This window comes from Boleophthalmus pectinirostris, unplaced genomic scaffold (genome assembly GCF_026225935.1).
Source record: "Boleophthalmus pectinirostris isolate CB_2022bp ecotype Guang Dong unplaced genomic scaffold, ASM2622593v1 HiC_scaffold_6, whole genome shotgun sequence".
NCBI lineage: Eukaryota > Metazoa > Chordata > Actinopteri > Gobiiformes > Gobiidae > Boleophthalmus > Boleophthalmus pectinirostris.
This window is the reverse complement of record NW_026571447.1, coordinates 21,205,623-21,223,410: the sequence shown is the minus strand read 5'-3', so window position 1 is coordinate 21,223,410 and position 17,788 is coordinate 21,205,623. Positions and strand designations below refer to the sequence as shown.

The 17,788-nt window shown below is 38.5% G+C and overlaps 1 protein-coding gene across 1 annotated transcript; it reads right to left on the bottom strand.

The window, feature by feature from the left end:
• Window positions 1–2,746: 2,746 nt before the first annotated feature.
• On the bottom strand, window positions 2,747–16,799 carry LOC110171845 (basic helix-loop-helix transcription factor scleraxis). Its single transcript, XM_020937639.2, has 3 exons — window positions 15,801–16,799; window positions 15,345–15,561; window positions 2,747–3,233 (listed from the first exon to the last, which is right to left on the bottom strand). Exons 1-3 carry the CDS (start codon window positions 16,169–16,171, stop codon window positions 3,195–3,197), a joined length of 627 nt encoding a protein of 208 aa, XP_020793298.1. The 5' UTR covers window positions 16,172–16,799; the 3' UTR covers window positions 2,747–3,194.
• Between the last annotated feature and the right edge of the window lie 989 nt (window positions 16,800–17,788).

Here is a 17,788-nt window from a genome sequence, read left to right as displayed (position 1 = left end):
CCACACTTAAATCTGCACCTCCTGCTTTCATCACTTCGGGAGATTTTATTTCTGTATGCGTCCTCAAGTTGACAAGACCCTCAGGATGGGGCAGGGTGCTAAATAAAGTGTACTTCTTCTGTAGAAGATGTACCTTTTTTTTTTTTTTTTTTCACAACATGCAACAAGACTGCAAACGTTGTATCAGATATTTAAAAATGTTCGAAAATCATAATTAGAAGTACCCTGAGGGCATATGGATGAGGCCCAAATCATCTATTGTATTTGTAAAAGTATAGGGCCTAAGAACACTTTCAAATACAGGTTATAATGCTAATAACGTCAAAAAATATCTTAAAAAATACTGAAGCATTCCGATTCAATGTATGTATTGTTAGTCACTCCTTAACTTTATGAAAGTATGATATTTTTAATTCCTTACGAACAGACTATTTTTCTAGGCTTCACTATAGGTTTGTGCTGTGTGACTTAATAACTTTTGTTGGTTGTTTTTGTCCACAAAGCACTTATCACGTTGTAGGGAAATGCCTCACAACTGGCACCTTGTGTAAAGAAACAGTTTGTTAGAGAGTTAGCACTTAAAAATAATTGCGAAACACCAAACCAATATAAACAGCCTTCTGGTTAGTGTTCATTAAAAGAAAGTCACTCAATGGTGGAAAAATACATTTGAAGTACTTTTGTTATGTGGTTTTCAAATGGCACCACAGACTGGGTAGTGGCTGGGTCTCATAAAAGCTGAATTTAAACATGCAAACACACAGTGACTGAAGCTATGGTTCAGAGCTAAACGTGGACGCCAGGTGCAGAAAATGATTAATGGTGAAAAATAGCAGAAAAATCCAAGGGCAGAAGTCCACTACTACTGGCCCAAGGTGGAAAGTAACTATATACTTTTACTCAACAATTATTTTAGTACCTTATCTATTTAATGTTTTTGTGCGCACATAATTTGTAGGATTTTCTATATATTTTTTTTGTATAATGGATATTATGGTAGTGGTAATAACAGTAAAAAATAAATATAGTATTAATGATAACATAGCTAATAGTATCACTGGTGTAGGGTTGTGCTTGCCTGGGATCCAGAATACACACCTCTCTAATAATTTACAAAGATGCAGAGAGATATTCTGAACTTGGCAGGCAAGGATTGTGCAGTAGTAACAGCATGTACCAGCAGTTATAGCTGTATTTCACATGAAGCTATATTCTCAGAGGGTTTTTTCTTTACATAAGTAGGGTTTTCCAAAGGATACTGTGGGAATATTCAGGACCATTTCTTAAGTTCAGATCTGAACCTTCACCTGACCTGAATCACTTTACACAAAGGAAAAGAGATGCTGACAGATCAAGGACACTGCAAAATGGTACAAGAAAAACATGTACAGAGGAAATAAATAGTGTAAATAAAATCATAAATCTTAGGTAAACATGTTCTGGAGATCTGGCATGGTGCGTTCAGGGACACCCGGCAAAGCCATCACGGGGCAGACATTGGCCAGTGGTGCTCCGGGGAAAAGGGAGGAAGAGCGCAGAGGAAGAGGAGCATGTGGAAAGGTAACGAGGAGGACAGAGGGGACAGCGGCCAAAGTCCAAAGACCCAAACCTGCTGATTCGATTCACAGACACTGCTCTGCCTATGGGCTTTTCGGATGGTTGGAGCATTCATCTGCCTGGGACTACATGACATTTGGATGATTGGAGTTAAACCATAGACTGTATGTATAAATGGACATAGCTACCCAACAGGCCAACACGTTCCAAATAGGAAGTGAACATGGGGGCGCTTCTGGCTCCATCAACTGGCTCCATAACTGCTGCTTTTGGGCTTAAAATGTTCATATTAACCCGTTCTACATGATCCTAGTATTTTTATTTAGCTATTTTATCTGTGAATTCATATTCCTATAACCTCCCTGCGATCATGAACTTCATTTGACTGGAGTTGAATGCTATAGTTGATGTCACACTCCCTTAGTCCACTTCTTTATACAGTCTATGGTTTAAACCTTCCAAATGTAAAATTATTTGCATCTGTAATCACCTACAATGGCCAATTACAGCATTTCAAACTGTAGTGATTGTGTGCCTGATATTAACCAATATCAATGTGGGGATGGGAATATGGTGCTTATTTCCTTAAAACAGTTAACTTATTACACAAGAGATCCAATTGTGTTATGTAACTGTCATTTATCCATTAAATCACTAATGCCCAGCTTTGTACGAATAAAAGTTCAAACACTATGAGACGCTCTAGGCCAAAAAACATTATGTAAAAAGCCGTTTTACCAGTTAAACCAGGATATTGGCTGAACTGATATCATGAAATCGATACTCCATACAGCTAATTTTTCAATCTCTGCACCAGTATTCTACACCAGTATCAGTATCAATGCACCTCCTGAGTCTTCAGACTGAGAGAATACAAACAGAGAGATCATACAGACAGATGTTGCACCTGTGTCCCCTCTAGTAGTATAAAGTGTAGGGGTTTATCAGTGTCCGGAGCAGCCCTGTCCTGGCAGCAGCAGCACGGAGCTCAAACCAGAGCTCAGGATCTCCAGGATTCAATGGAAACTTCCGTGTTTATTGGTTAAAACTGGCTCAGACCTTGGACTGCGATTCAGTGTACGCTCTGCTCAACCCACCACTGACAGATGAACAAAATTTATTTCCAGATATACAAACTATTTATTGGTCATCACAAGATATTTTCCAGCTTTCAGAGATGATTATTACTAATACTGCAACCACAAATGTCCCAGCATATGTTTCTGTGTCCCAGCATTTTAAGGTCTGTAGTATTAGCTGACAAAGTAAAAAGATGATATGTACGTTAAATAACATATTCCATTGCATAATATTACACATAAATATACACTTATATTTCAGTTTACAATTTCATAACACACAGCTTTTGATGAATACAAATTTGTCTTTCAAATATTTGGTGTTGTCCCACAATGTGCCATAAGGTCAATGCCATGAACAAGTCTTTGAGCAACAAAACAGTCACAAGGCTCCCTGTTGTTGGGATGAGCATATAACGGCTGGTAAAAGTTTCCAATGCAAAAAATAATCCATAAAAGTATTATTTATAGTCAGGGAAAATGCTTTGGAAGTGCAGAGGAAGTCCCAGAAATGCAGCATTATTCAAACGCATTTCTTTAAGGCTTGTGTCCGAGTCGTTAACTTCTGATGGCCGTCTTTCTGTCTCTGTCTTTGTTCTGCAAAAAACAAAGCAAAAAAATTGGTCAGTAAATATTTACATACAAAAACTAAATTACTAAAATCAGCTAAAAACAATAAAGTCCTCAAAACAGTAGTAATAAACAGTAGTACTTTTATTTTTCTACCACTTTGAAGCCAAAAACAGAGGTAAACATAATTAATGTGGTATCAGTATTGGTTTGAAATGTAGAAATACATCCAATATTTTGCACCAATAATGAAGCTGAGCTCATGTGTCATTTTCTTTATGCTCTGTGCATCAGATGAGTCTTTTAAAACAGACTAGTGAGCTCAAATGGAAATAAAAGAGCAATTCGGCCAAAATGTAGCTGTATGTTTACACAGTCATGCCGCAAATAATTTCACATCCCACATAAATACATGTTTTAGGTGAAATATTTGTTTGTAGACTTTACTATAACTTACGCAATAACTTCACTTGACATCAGCAAGAAAAACTTTGGATACTGGCTAGAAGACCATGCCTAGTAAAGACTATATTTGGTCAACATTCAGTTTTAATTTGCTCTGTGAGATGAGATGTAGACATATCAGTACAAAACTTCAGCATCAGTACTGGTTTGGATTTCACTAATGGAGCAGAGTTTGTTGACCATTTGTTTAACCACATTATCCGCAGCAGAGTTGAGTCAGGAGCGGCGCGTGATCTGCATTATCTTTGGTATCGGAGCGCAGAGGCCTTGATTTCCTGATTTTCTGGCTGGTGAGCTGGCCTCTCTATCGGGCCAGGAAAATCACATCAGATTTTCCTCTGCTCACCTCTGCTCCACTCTGCTCAGGACATACAGAGCTCCTTGGGACAACTATGAGGTCCCAGACATGCCAAAAGTATTTTAATAATTATAGAGATTGTCACTTCAATTACAACATCAGCAAATATTTGTCTTTCAGTGTGCAATGGGCTGAGCAGAGGAAATGGGACAAAAACTACAGACAACACCAGGACTATCTACTATGCTACCACTAATCTAGGCCTAACTTGTCAGTACTAAACCAGATCTACACTGGTCAGGAGGCAAAAAAAAGGCTTAAATCACTAAAAGAGGAAACGATGGTCCCCCCCCTCTCCCTATAGCAGTCCCTATTAGCAGGCCTAAAGGCAATAAGTGACATTTTTACTCTACAAATTATAGCCTATAAGATAAAATTATTTAAATGAAAATGATTCATGCCACCATAGTCTCCCTGGAAGCTTTGAGAAACTAGTGCTGTCATAATACTAAAATTTTAACTCAATTGCAATACTAAAGAATAGCTCTGATAGTTCTTTTTATACTCAAATGATCAAAGCTTTTTTTTAGACAATACTGTAATTTTCAACACAAAATATTATACCATGTGGTCGTACAAGAGTTCTGATAAAACTCAAGATGAAACTATTCAAAAAAGGTCAAATTCTATACAGTTATGTGATTTTCTTTCAGTATCTATACTTGCTTAAATGAGTATCTAGTACTAGTTTTAGTATTGATTAGTAACTGATTTTCAATACATTTGACATTTCTATGACTTATCATTTATATATTTATAAACAAAACACAATATAGTATCTGATCTTCATTTTTGTCCATACAATAAGACCCAAACTATTCTTGTTAAACCTCAAAGGACTCTTGGTAACTCTTTGCAACCACCAGACCAGACCTCCGCCTGACAGTTTGCACACCGTTGTTAAGTAGGGGTTAATTCTGATCATTCTGTACTCCTACACATTTTCAATTTTGGGTTGTACTTAATAGTGGTCTCTAGGCCTTTACCCCAACGCCCCCATCAGTTTTCCGCTCCTCAGCCGCACACCTGTTAGACATTTCCTCCGAGCGTGGATAAGGTGTAGGTGTTCACTGGAAAAATCTGCCTGACTGACATCAACAAAAGGTGGGTAGGTGGTTGGAGGGGTATCAGGACTTAATGACGCAGTGAGATCATAGGATTTAGGAGTTGGACTTGGATTGGGTCCGGTCTTCCCACTGATGAGAGGTGAGAGAGGAGACAGAGGGGCTGTTATTGTCAATGGACGCTCCAGCTGGACCCACTGCACAGCGCCATTACAAATGATTATGTTATCTGTGCTGCAGTAGTTAGAGCTGCATGGGTGACGAATGCAAACAAACACTACAACATTTGTTTAAGCTTCTGGATTTCTGTAAACAGTTTGGTTAGAAAATTGTGAGGAAAAAATCTGCTTGGCATTTGTCCTTTGGGGTTTATGCCGCACATCATCTGCCTCATTGCATGCAATGATTTAATTCTTGTACAATTATGCTGACACTAGTTTGTCTGGTGGTATTTGGACATTTTCAAGAATAATGAAATACATTTAATCACGTAAAATTGTATCTTTATAATTATAATTTATTCAAATAAACTAGGGCTCAAACCACAGCCACATGATATGGACGCTTGGGGAAATATCGGCTATTGGCCCTAATCTTCTGACCATTTTTGTAATCAGCCGCAAATTTACAATGAATTATTATATCTCGAAATATACTGGTAGATATGTACACCACGCTTTAAATCGGTATCAACTCCCAAAGTCCGTATTGGTCGGACCCTCGAACAGTTTGCTTACTAACACTTACACTTACTGTACTTGATTATAAGAGTTGCATTGTATAAGAAATATGTGACTAAGTTACAACATTTAAAAAAATTAAAAACAACAAAGCAACTTCATCAGTTTAAAGAAACCAAAAAGAGTTTAGAGATTTGGCGTTAAATGAGCATGAAATCAGTGACAGGCTGCCTTCACCCTGATGGCTTTAGGAAGCACAGCTGTGGACGGATGGTTTGTAACAGTTCAGTGAAAACAGAGGAGGCCCGGGCTGGTAGTCAAAACAACTCCTGAAGACTAATAGGCCACGCTCACATGACATCCTTACTCTCCTCTCTCTCTGTCCAAACATGACCACAACAGAAACATACTGCCACGAGCCCCAAGGAACGATTTGTCCACACTAATATGATAACCTGACGATGCTTACAAAAGAGACTGATACTTATGATAATACCTCCTTCAAATTCTTTTTAAGGAATATATTTGTCAGATTATAGGTCACTCTTTGAATCTCTCTTCATGTTATGCCACTTAGGACATGACACTTCAGCTGACCCCATGCAAGTGCAAGATGCACAAAATGCTTCAGCAGATGAGCAGGAAATGCCACAAGAAGAAAATTGTGTAGAAAGTAATACAGGTACAATTTTAAGAAGAAGTTAGAGTTCTCAAAAACGAATAAGAAAAAAAGTGACTCTCTAAAACTACGTAAAATGTGCACTTGTGATAAAGTATTTTCGAATATTTCTTTCTTTCATTGTTTTAGTGAACACGATAAAGACAAGTTTGTTTTGTAAAATAACTACAAGAGATCGCATCTTGATTAAAAAACTTCTTCTAAGTCTTATCAGTTCCAACAGTATTTTTCAAGGCTGAAGCCGGGCTATGTGCTGCATGTGTTTTTTCAAATACATAGGCTATGACTGGATTTTCCACTCTGTATTGCTGCGTTAAGCCTTTCTGTCAAATACAAACATCTAATTTAGTCACTGGCTGTGTGAGGGGAATGACTGGTTGGAAAAAATAATTACATCTGGGTTCAAGCCTGACAATCTTATAAGCAGATTGGTATTCAAGCGTGAAGTTAAAAAAGACTAATATCCCTTTAATTTATCAACTCAAACCTTGACTGTAGACTTGGGTGTCTAACAGGAGCTGTAATTACGCTCATAAAGTCGTCAATCTGACTGTAGGAGATTATAGACGGGTTATAAAACAGGGTAATAAATAAAACTTTAGACCTATTCAGACAAAAACAGGTCTCTGTGCGTTTGTGGTTAGGTACATTTCACAATGACGTGGTTTACTATTAAGATTTCTGATGGCTGTGAAGACATGCATTTTCATACCTATCACACGGTACATTACTCCACACTTTCCTTACTTAAAACTTTCCTTACTCAAATCATAGTTTTCCCTCGTCTCAGATAATAACAATCCTCACATAGTGAATTGAAAATATTAATGGACCTATTTCAATTAGAAAATAAAGTTGCAGTAAGCTATGTAAAGTCCAGTTCTGTGTTAACATTATACATCCCTCTAATTTTTATTTTATTTTTTGTTATTTTCTGGCCAATTTAATTTCTGTATCTTAAGACAACTCACCCTTATGCAACAGATAACCTTCTGTCATGTAAATCACTATTTCATCTTTGCACTGTTTTCTCCTTATAGCTTAGAGACATATTTGTATGACTATATTTCTATAGTTTTTATATTTCTATATTGTTATTTTTGCTACTTGTTTTGAATGTATAATTATCATTGATAGGTTGCTCTTTGTTATTATAATATATTGCAAGGTGTGAGCTACTAAGTCCAAATAATTTCCTTCGTGGAACAATAAAGTTTGGCTATGTCTTAGTCTAAGCTGCAGATAAATTATTAATGTTGATTTTGCTAACACAATATTTAATCAAATATATTACGCTGCTCGAATAGTGTTTGAACTATAGGCACTACTCACTAAGTCATTAGCTTCAGTGTTGGGGCTAATTGATTTCATAGTCTTTTCTCAACACAATTTAAATCACCATTTGTGCGTTTACGTCTGTTGATGTCTTTTAGATGTGCCTTTTCTGGCTCTGTATTTGTGTTTTCATTCGCTCATGTTCAACCGTGTCTTTAAAGACGAAATGACAACAGAATGATACTTTTGCTAATAGATTTTGTTAGTTATCTGATCCGGCTTCTTGTGTTGGTGTTAAATTAGGCCTAACTGCTTCCATCTGTGCGGCAAATATGCAGACAGGTCCAAAACGCACAAAGATACACACACACACACACCGAAAACGTGGTCGAGAATATATTTCAAGATTAGCTCACTGCGTTTTGAGTCATTGGCAAAGTTGAAAGCAGAGACACAGAGAGGTAACACTGTGTAGCATAGGGCCTGTCTGCGGCTGCATTATTATCAGTCAATGGGATTCGTTTAGTTTTCATCTCTGACCTCAAACTCCATACACAAAGGTGACGTAATGCTTTTTTCCAACAGACTAATAATAACCGAATGCCTGTATAAACCACAGTCATTAGCACACTCTTGCACACGCACCACGAGCTCTCCTAGACCTGCACGCTTCATTTCACCTCTATAAAGGAGCAAGGGAAAAGAGCAGCCTCGCCAGTCACAGCCTCAAAGTGAGAATAAGTACTGTAGTTATAATAAAACTACGAATATTTATCATTGCTACAAAAATACTGAATACATTTGAACTAGTTAATTGGATACAACTAATCACAACAGAAAACATAACAGTACAACACCACTGCTAGTAATTAAGCTGTACATTTGGTGTTTGTGTGAATAGATATATGTTGTACTGGGACAATAGTAAACATTTATTTACCAGATTCTGTAATCCATAAAACAATAGCCTTTAACTATTACTGATTTTACCACAAGTACTGTTACTATTTTACTACTAATACTACAGAAAAACATAAAAGTCCCAGCACTAAAACAACTATTGCTACTATTTCTGATGCCATCCACAACAAATTACTTCTAAAACAACTTTTTTGACTGCTTCTAATAGTACTGATGCATGTACACAATCTAAAGCTATTACCTCTACCACCACAACTTTTACTTCTGTAACAAGTGCTACTGCAATTTCACACCACCACCTACAACGAATCAACAGAAAGTGTAGCTCCGACAGCTTCAAACCCCAACTGTCTAAAGTGGAGGATAAATCGCCACGTTGATGATCCCTGTGAGTCTGTTGCTATTTCTCTGCTCCTCTGTCTCTCCTTCCTGAGTCTCGCTTTCCACAACTTCCTGAACACCATTAGTCTCGAAGTGTTGAAAGCACTGTCGCGATCCAGAGCTCCTTAAACCAGAAATCATATGAGTTTTTAGCCGTCTCAGAAGGAGCTGGCCAGACTATCGCAAGTGGTAGAAAGATAAATGTTTTGTAGACGCTGATTTCGTGCTCTGTTTGTGTGCACTCTCTGAGAAACTGCTACTGCCTCTGCTATAATCTATACTATACTGCCTTCTATTTTGAATGCATGGCTACTACTATTGGTGTAGGCGTACTAGTAGGTGGGATACTGAGGAGTTCCCAAGTAGTAAATCGGTAAATTTCCTCCAGCTAAAGTAGCCCTGACCCAACCAAGCACAAGAAAGGTCTTGACATGGATCCCCACTGCTTCTACAGGACACATTTCCCTATGGGGACAAAAAAGTGTACCTTAACCTAGTACTAAGCCACCAGAAGTAAATATTGCTTCTACTCCACAACTGCAGTTATTAATAAATAGTAATTATGCATTACTGCTACAAATACTTCACCTGTGACTGTAATTCTTTATATTAATTTTACTAGGCCTACAACTACTGCTACTGGGCCTACTTCTGCTAAGACAACTACTAGAAATACTACAAGGACTACTGCTATTACTCTCGATACTTTTTCTGATACAGTTCTTAGTTCTAGGTCCTGAGCGTGAGTGAGTTGAAGTTATACTGTGTGAGTGCAGGGAGGGAGAGGTTTCCAGACTTCTTTAACTTCCCCATCAAAGCCAAGCGTCAATGTGTTTCTAATAGCAGCAGCTGAATTAAACACTGGCCTTAGCAGAGGATAAATCATTTACAGAACAATTAGCTCATTTGTTGCTCCGCTCTGTGCTGCCAACGACTTCCAGACGCCCCGCACCAGCCAGCAACTGTTTGTACGTGTCACTGTCTCATTTATTCAAACACGCCGCGAAGGCCAAACTTCAGATTTATGCATACAACGGAGAACAGTGATACGCTCTTCCCATCTGCCATGTTGTGTCATCAATTAGGAGATTTACTTCAGTGCTACTAAATTATAAACTGTTTATAGTTTCGTTATTCTTGGAAGCTCATATTACCTCATGCCTAAAGATGACTTAACCATGTCAAAACAACATTCATTCGTCATAATCAAGTAGCAATACTGTATTCACAACAAAATGTCAGTGGCGTTTTCAAATGGAGGAAATTGGCTCATATCAGTGCTGAGTGAGGATAGCGTTATGTACCTGTTTCTTAGCTGAATTAAATGGGGGAAGTCATTTAAACATTATATATGCAAAATCTTAGTTGAGCTGTTGTGAAAAGAAGTTTAATATCGGTTCAAACAAAAAAAGTTAATATAATTCATATTTATTGCTTAACAAATAGTAAAATCAGTTTTTTTATTTTTCTGGAATTTTACATTTACTTTTACACACATACACTGAAATGGCATAACCTCAGTCAGGGCTGTGGGCGGAGACAGGGGGTAGGTCAGTATGTAAATTTTGCAGGATTACTCAAACATGCATGAATCACTCAAAATACAGTAATACAGCTCGATGAGGGAAAACCATTATAACATGGTTAAAATCTCATAAAAGCCAATTTTGCATTATAATGTGGCAATCCCAAACCAGATAAATTAGTTGAAAACAGTTGTTGTAACTGTCAAATTCCACAAGTATTAGTGAACTGAGTTGGCCTAGTCCGTGTTGCAGACCAAGAGAAGCAAGCAGCATTCGCAAAGGAAGCTGTAAAATCGCTAATGTGCTGTTGGGGCGGCTAAGTAGGCAGATTTACACATTTGAAAATGTCTAGTGTTTTTGTTTGGTTCTGAAACCTTACAAAACAAACACACTTCGTCATGATTTAGTGACGTTATAGCAGCCTTGTGGCCTTTTAAAGCTCAGAACAAACATTTTTTAGCTAAATGTCAGACTAAGGATAGAATTTTAATAGAGGAAAAAGCGGATATGCCAAATTTATCCCAAATGTATTATAAGTAGTATGTTCCTATTGTAGCTTATGGAAAGACACCTGACAGTGGAAGTAATCAGGTTAAATACAGGAAGTCTGCGTCAATCAAAGAGAGACAGGAGGGACTTTTGCAGAACTTCCTCGAATTTCCCAAAAAATATGACTGCTTTTTACGCTTTTTACAAGTTTCTTAATATTATTATGTAGTGAGACATAATAGATATAATATTTAATTGCTTCATTGTTCAACTGAGATAGAGAGGAACCCTCTATCTCACCTTTTTGCTCCAACCTACTAATATGACTGGACATGGTAACACAGTCAAAACAATATTTAACCTGTGAGAATAAATAGACAGACAACAACAAATAAAAATTAAGGCATCCTGGAATAAAATACAATGAGAGGAAAAAATCAAAACAAAACAAAAATATGGGAATTGAATTTGATCATAGTATAAAAAAAGGGTCAAAATCATGAATAATCATTACCACCAATGCACTGTAAATGTAAATGCAATGGGTATTGTATATCATGACATTTTACACCTTGTCCAGAGACCATAGTAAGAAACTAGCTGTATAGCGAATAATGGCACATTCACAGAAATGGTTTGAATGTGCATTGGATCTAAAATATAAATACTAATTGTGTCTTCCCTTCTGAGGTAAGTCAAGGTTTGTTTTTTTTGTTTTTTTTCTTTTTAGGTGAAATGTCTTTTTAAATGACCCTGTGTTGAAACTTGACCTAATCACGCCTACTGTTCAGAAGTTCATAATTATTGGAGTATGTAACAGGCCTCTCAGCTCAGTAGAAAATCACTGACATGACTGTTTGTTTTGAAATAGTTACACTGTATGCACTATAATAGTAGGAAATGAGCGCCTACTTTTCTCACTTTCTGCTCCTCATTGGAAATAACCATAATTGAGTCGGCCGGTCTAAGCAGAGCTGACAGCTGTGATGAACCTCAAGGACCAGAAAAACATACAGAGGCAGCTCTCTGGACACAAAGACTCATTTTGACTTCACAATGGTTTCCTCTCTGTAATCACCCGCGCCCACTCTGCCCTTTAGCCCACTCACACTGAAGGAGAGCCACTTTTCCACAGACTGAGGAGCGTTCTGCCAATCACACTTAACTCTATCATCACCAGGACAAGCCTTATCAAAATCACATATGGAAAAATTTTAAACCACACAAGTAGGAATACTATAATACTACTTATACTATTAATGTTGTATATTGTTCTGTTTGCCCTGGTATGAGCAAAGGATTTCCCCCAAATTTAAACTTTTGTTTTACTATAACTAGTGGCAATTGGTAGATAAAAGAGGACTTAGGTACAGGTATATAAAAAGCAAATATACAATGCATACATGTATTAATTATTCTACTTATTTTGAGTCATGAAATAATTTTTTGATCAAAATGTTTTTTTTTTTCCTAGGACAAGATTATTGCAATTTTTATGCATTATGCACGAATCTTGACAAGACTTCAATATCGTTTTCTATAACTTGCCATTGACAAAAAACATTGGACCGACCTATATTCAACCTGCTTCTCTTAAATCATAAACTCCACATGAAATCTGAAAGTACAGTAATTCAAAGCAGAGAAATATGGTGTATTGTAGCAGCACTAATGAAAACCAGTGTAACCCGCTTGGTGATAAATAAGATATTTGGTCAAAGGCGTCTGTGTTTGAGGTTTTTGACATGAGAAAAGTCTCAGGATTGTTTTCTGCCCAGCGTGCGTTTACAGGTCAAATGTAGGTGCGCAGTAGCGTTTTGACAGCGCGGGATAGGGTTACACTGCGCTCACTGACAGATGCTGTGACCTCCACTGTGCTGATCGATACGAGCAAAGCACCGAGATGATGGCAACAGGGAGGAGCATGGTGTAGATAAAGTGCAGTCTCTATGTTTATGGCAAAAAAATCACAAAACTCACTCCACATCACACGCTGCACTATGAGTACAGTTATGATATCTGCAGCATGTAAAAAACACAAAAAAATGCTCAACTTGTTTTGAAAGAAACAACAAATGGAAAATTCATTTTTTCTCAAAATGCTTTTCCATAGTATAATTGTAGAAAAATACTTATCTAAACTTGGGACTGGCATAAGTATCAGTCTGTATCTTTGGTTAAATGAAATACAAAATAAAATACAATCGTACAATGAAAATGGTTGGTGGTTATTATTGTCAGTTTACTACAATATAAATAATTAAATGGTAAATAAATAAATAAATAAATAATACATTGTCACATTGACATATATTGTGCTTTTCTACCTAAATTGAACTCCACATTCATATATCAGTGTACATGGATACTGAAGGCAAGTGTCTTGCCCAAGAACACACACGTGTGCAGCGACAGAAGATGAAATTAAACAGCAAACTTTGGTGTTAGTGGGTGAACACTTTAGAAACTTGAGCCATAACCTGCGACCAAATAGCAAGTGTAATTCTGTAAAACACTGAAAAGACAAAAAAAAAAATCCAGTTTAAAGTGAGAGGAAGATGGAGACAGGTGTGATGTAGTTAGGCAAAGCTGAAGGTGTTTGACTGTGGATTTTCTATTTAGTTTTTGGGGGGCTCACTGCTGAGACTATAGGGTTATCCCAGAGCGCCGGGGTCCCAGAGTTTAGACAGTGAGCTGGGTATTGGCTTTCACACACTGCTGGGGCAAATGGGGGAGTATGCCAGATGTCAGCCTTTCAGCCATAAATCCTGCTAAATGGGCAGCGGCTGCTTTGGAAGGGAGGAGGAGTGGAGGAACGTCACCTCTCTATCATCTTCTGGGGTGTTTGCTGAAGTAGAAGCAGGAGTCCTATAAATTTGATTCAGACCCGTAGGTAGAAAAATACATTCTTGATTTCCTGTGATTTTTCATCGGGCTCACGACTTTTTCTCCTGCTTGGTGTGTTCCTGATTATGGCCGTTTCCTGAACTGAATCGCTTAAAGCTGAAATCACACCAGATCAGGTCTCAGTCTATATCTCTTTTAAGGCGTAGACTGATAAGGTACTAACCAAGGAAATTGTTATAATAAATTTAAATGGGCAGTTCTGTCGTTATAGTTGAGTCCCAAATAATTAACAACAGCTTACACAAATTTTTGCATTTTGATTGCAAAACTATATTTTTGGCCACTGTCCCACAGCAATAAGGATAATAATAAAACAAACAGAATTTATAACTTGTTAATTATTAATGACAAACTAATAATTATTTGAAAATTATTTTCTGTAGCATTATTTATATTCATTCTGATATGTCCAGCGGAAGTATATATTAGATTTTGAAAATCTGTTGTGCAAGATAAATTTTGATTTGCTGCCAGTCAATCTCAGGTTCTATCTGAGGTTCCTCAAGAGTTATGAATAAAACCTTCTCGTATTCAGTCTGACGTCAATACATTCTTGAAATTATACACATGGTTTTGGACCTCTGTCAAGGGCTCCCAGTCGTAAATCTCCCTCTCTGTTTCTCGCTGTATAAATACTCTTGTAAAATTCTGAATTTAAAATAAAGAGAGAAAAACATCTCAGTTAAGGTCAGGCTGTTTTAAAACAAGGCCCTTTCACATTTGGTCTGTTTTGTCTTAAAGGTCTGCATGCTGTTTGACCTGTCTGAGCTGTAACAACAGAAAAATATCCAAGGCTTTGGCCAAGTGTCCAGCGAGCTTCAGGAACCACCTTGAACTTTGGAGCCACCTGCTCGAGTAAATCTACCTCCCCAAAGTGCCATAATACACTGCCCTTCACCAAAAAGACAGACTTTAAAAGGTTTTGCTTTTAACATCCCTGAGGGCCAATCAGGTTTACAGCCTCAGTTACTGATCTTAGGTCAGCCTTTACCATAAAAATGACCCCAAATCCCGCCACTCTCCCAAAAGGAGCTTTACGCCATGGTACACTTACACTTAAGTGCCCTTACTTTGACTTAGGAGACAATTAAATCATTATCCTGTTAAGATAAATTAAACAGATTAATCCTAATAAGATTTTCCAGCGCTGATCTGATTAAACCCAAATTGGCCAACATGGTTTCGGCAATTGATTACACGTGTATAATTAAATGGTCACAGACTGTTAGGTAGTGCACTCACCAAAATACTTTCTTACACTAAGGTTATTTTTTTTATTAGTGTTGGCAAATATTAGACTTTAAATTAGTGTGCTAATTTATATGAATGCATTTTTGAGGACAGTTTTGAACCTGCTACACCACCTGTGGATGGCTGATGGTTTGATTCTTACCATTTTGCGCTGGTTGCTGAGGCAGAAGGTGCAGATGTGTTTAGGCTGTGTAGACTGGTCTGAGCCACGGTTCGGGGAGGAGTTAACGTGGAAAAATGGAGGTGAGGGGGCGTGGCACGGTTGTCCATCATGAAGCCCCTCCCCCAGCAGCAGCACGTTGCCCAGGTGACTGATGTAACTGCTTGCCAGGCGCAGTGTCTCAATCTTTGACAGTTTCCTGGATTATTAATACAAATGACAGAGACGTTTCACTTACTTGAATCTAATGGTATAAATGGTTCCCAAAGCCTAGTACAAAAAAATAAATTAATTAACTAATGAACTCATTTTTTAATTTAAAAACTTAAAGTAAACTTAGTTATATAAATTATATCTTAAAATATTTGGAAGTTGTGAATTCTTGTATATGCTGTGAAGATCCAACTGAAAAAACAAATAGTGTGTTTTAGTGTGTACCTGTCTGCAGGCTCAGTGGGGATGAGAGTGCGTAGAGCGGTGAAAGCAGTATTGACAGAGTTGGTGCGGTCCCTCTCTCGTGCATTGGCAGCTGTCCTCTGGCGCACTTCCCCGACCCCATTTGGAGAAGACCCCGGGGGGCCCAGTCTCCCCAGCATGGCCCCCCCTCCACCTGAACACAGCTTCCGCTTCCTGTTCACTTTGATATGAAACGCAGAGGGCGATGAGGATGAGAGGCGGAAAGCAGAGTTACGCTCATCTGAACCTGACCCCTCGCTGCCGTTCTCCTCATCGTCTTCAGACAGCAGAGCAATGTCGCCATACATGAAGCGGCCTGCGGGGGGCGCTGTGCGGAGCATGGCAAATGTCATCTTCACCAGCAAATGAGAAGACTGTCAAATCCTTGTGAGAGGTCCAGTTGTGACAATCTTCTGAAAATGACAGTTTGAAATGACAGTGTACAGTCAAAAACTCCAAACTTGCACAAATCCCTGGGATGCTAGTTCAGTCCACAGGATGGCTCAGTCACTATAAAGATGAGTCAGTGATCCAGCTGTTTCTAAAATAGTAACTTGACATTCCAAACACTTTTTATAATCCTTTGAAAGATGCTAGTATTTCACACCGTTCAGTCCTTAGACTCTAACCTACAGCTCTCTTTACGTGTACTATTATGATTTGAGTTGGCGCTCCTATTCTCCTGGTCCTTCACAGCTGCAGCCCCTCTCGTCTTCTTGCGTCGGCTCCACGTGTGCCTGCTGTTGGAGTGTTTCCGTCTGCCTGTGGTCTTATAGGCGGTGGGAGGATCAGGGCAGCCTGCTCCGCTCCTCCCCCTGGGCAGAGCTGGTCCCTGGGCTGCTGTCGAGAGGCAGGCCAGAGACACCGGAGGCAAGAGGCGCACCATCAGCCGCAGTTTGTTTTGGCCACACGCTGCAGTGTTTTCAGGGGGAAATCCACCCAAACACACAGTGCTGCTTGCATCACTCTTCTCATTTAGTGTGTGGGATTGATGACTTTTGAGGACAAGGAGCCGTCTGAAACAGATAAACACAAATGTTGTAAATCCTGCGATATGTCAGTGCCTCAGAGCAGACATTACTCATTAATCACAGTGGAATACTCTCCGAGAAACAGCTGCTGATACTAGACAGCACAGGACGCTATAGTGTTGTATTTTTATAAATCTGCACCATTTCAAATTGAAACAGAGCTAGCACAGATACTTCATCTAAAAGGAGATAAAGAAGTCTGTAAAAATGGGTCTTCACTTATTTCTGTGACTGATTATTTCTTTCCTTGTGCTTTTGCAAATACTTTAGTAATATTTTCAATAAACCAGCCAATGTTCAAATATATGCATCCCGTCAACTGTCTTTTGGGAACTATTACACTTTCTTGGAGGAACACATCTCAGGTGCTTTGTATAATTTAAAATTATACTTTTGAATCGGGCTGTTAAAGATTCACTGGGTATGTCCACTGGCATGACCTAACAGTCCTCCTTTTCAGTTTTTCCATGCTGATCTACATGTCTTTAAATAAACAGCATATCAGACAGAAACAGCCAGAGGGAGGTACGACCTGTGCTCTGTTTTGGACGTGTTTTGTTTAGTTCTTTTTCTTGCTGCCAGACCCCGAGAGTTTTCCTCTCCCCTGTATCTTCTTTGGTTTTCATCCAGACTTAGGTACACATGACTGACACCTCAAGCTGGGAAGTAGCCACAAACGTAGACACACTTGAGGGAGGGAAACGTAACTTTTAGGGAGGAGAGCCGCTAATTTACTCACTAACACTCCCGTTAACCATCTGTCTTCGTCCCTAAAACTAGAGCAATGGGAAGAGACAGTCAGGAGAGGACAGGGGAGGAAATGAAGACAAGGGAGTTAGGGCTTTAATGACAGGCTGAGCTGAATTGTCTATCTATTATACAAGACATTCATACACACTTTCTGCAATACCTTACACTATAAAAATGTCCTTACATCTT

What these genes read in the sequence shown, in the direction of transcription:
- LOC110171845 (XM_020937639.2), bottom strand. Translation starts at nt 16,171, where the DNA reads ATGACATTTGCCATGCTCCGCACAGCGCCCCCCGCAGGCCGCTTCATG. An exon ending in CCCACTGAGCCTGCAGACAG is followed by an intron (nt 15,562 to 15,800) that starts GTACACACTAAA and finishes TTAATAATCCAG; the next exon opens with GAAACTGTCAAAGATTGAGA. An exon ending in TCAGCAACCAGCGCAAAATG is followed by an intron (nt 3,234 to 15,344) that starts GTAAGAATCAAA and finishes TGTTTTTTGCAG; the next exon opens with AACAAAGACAGAGACAGAAA.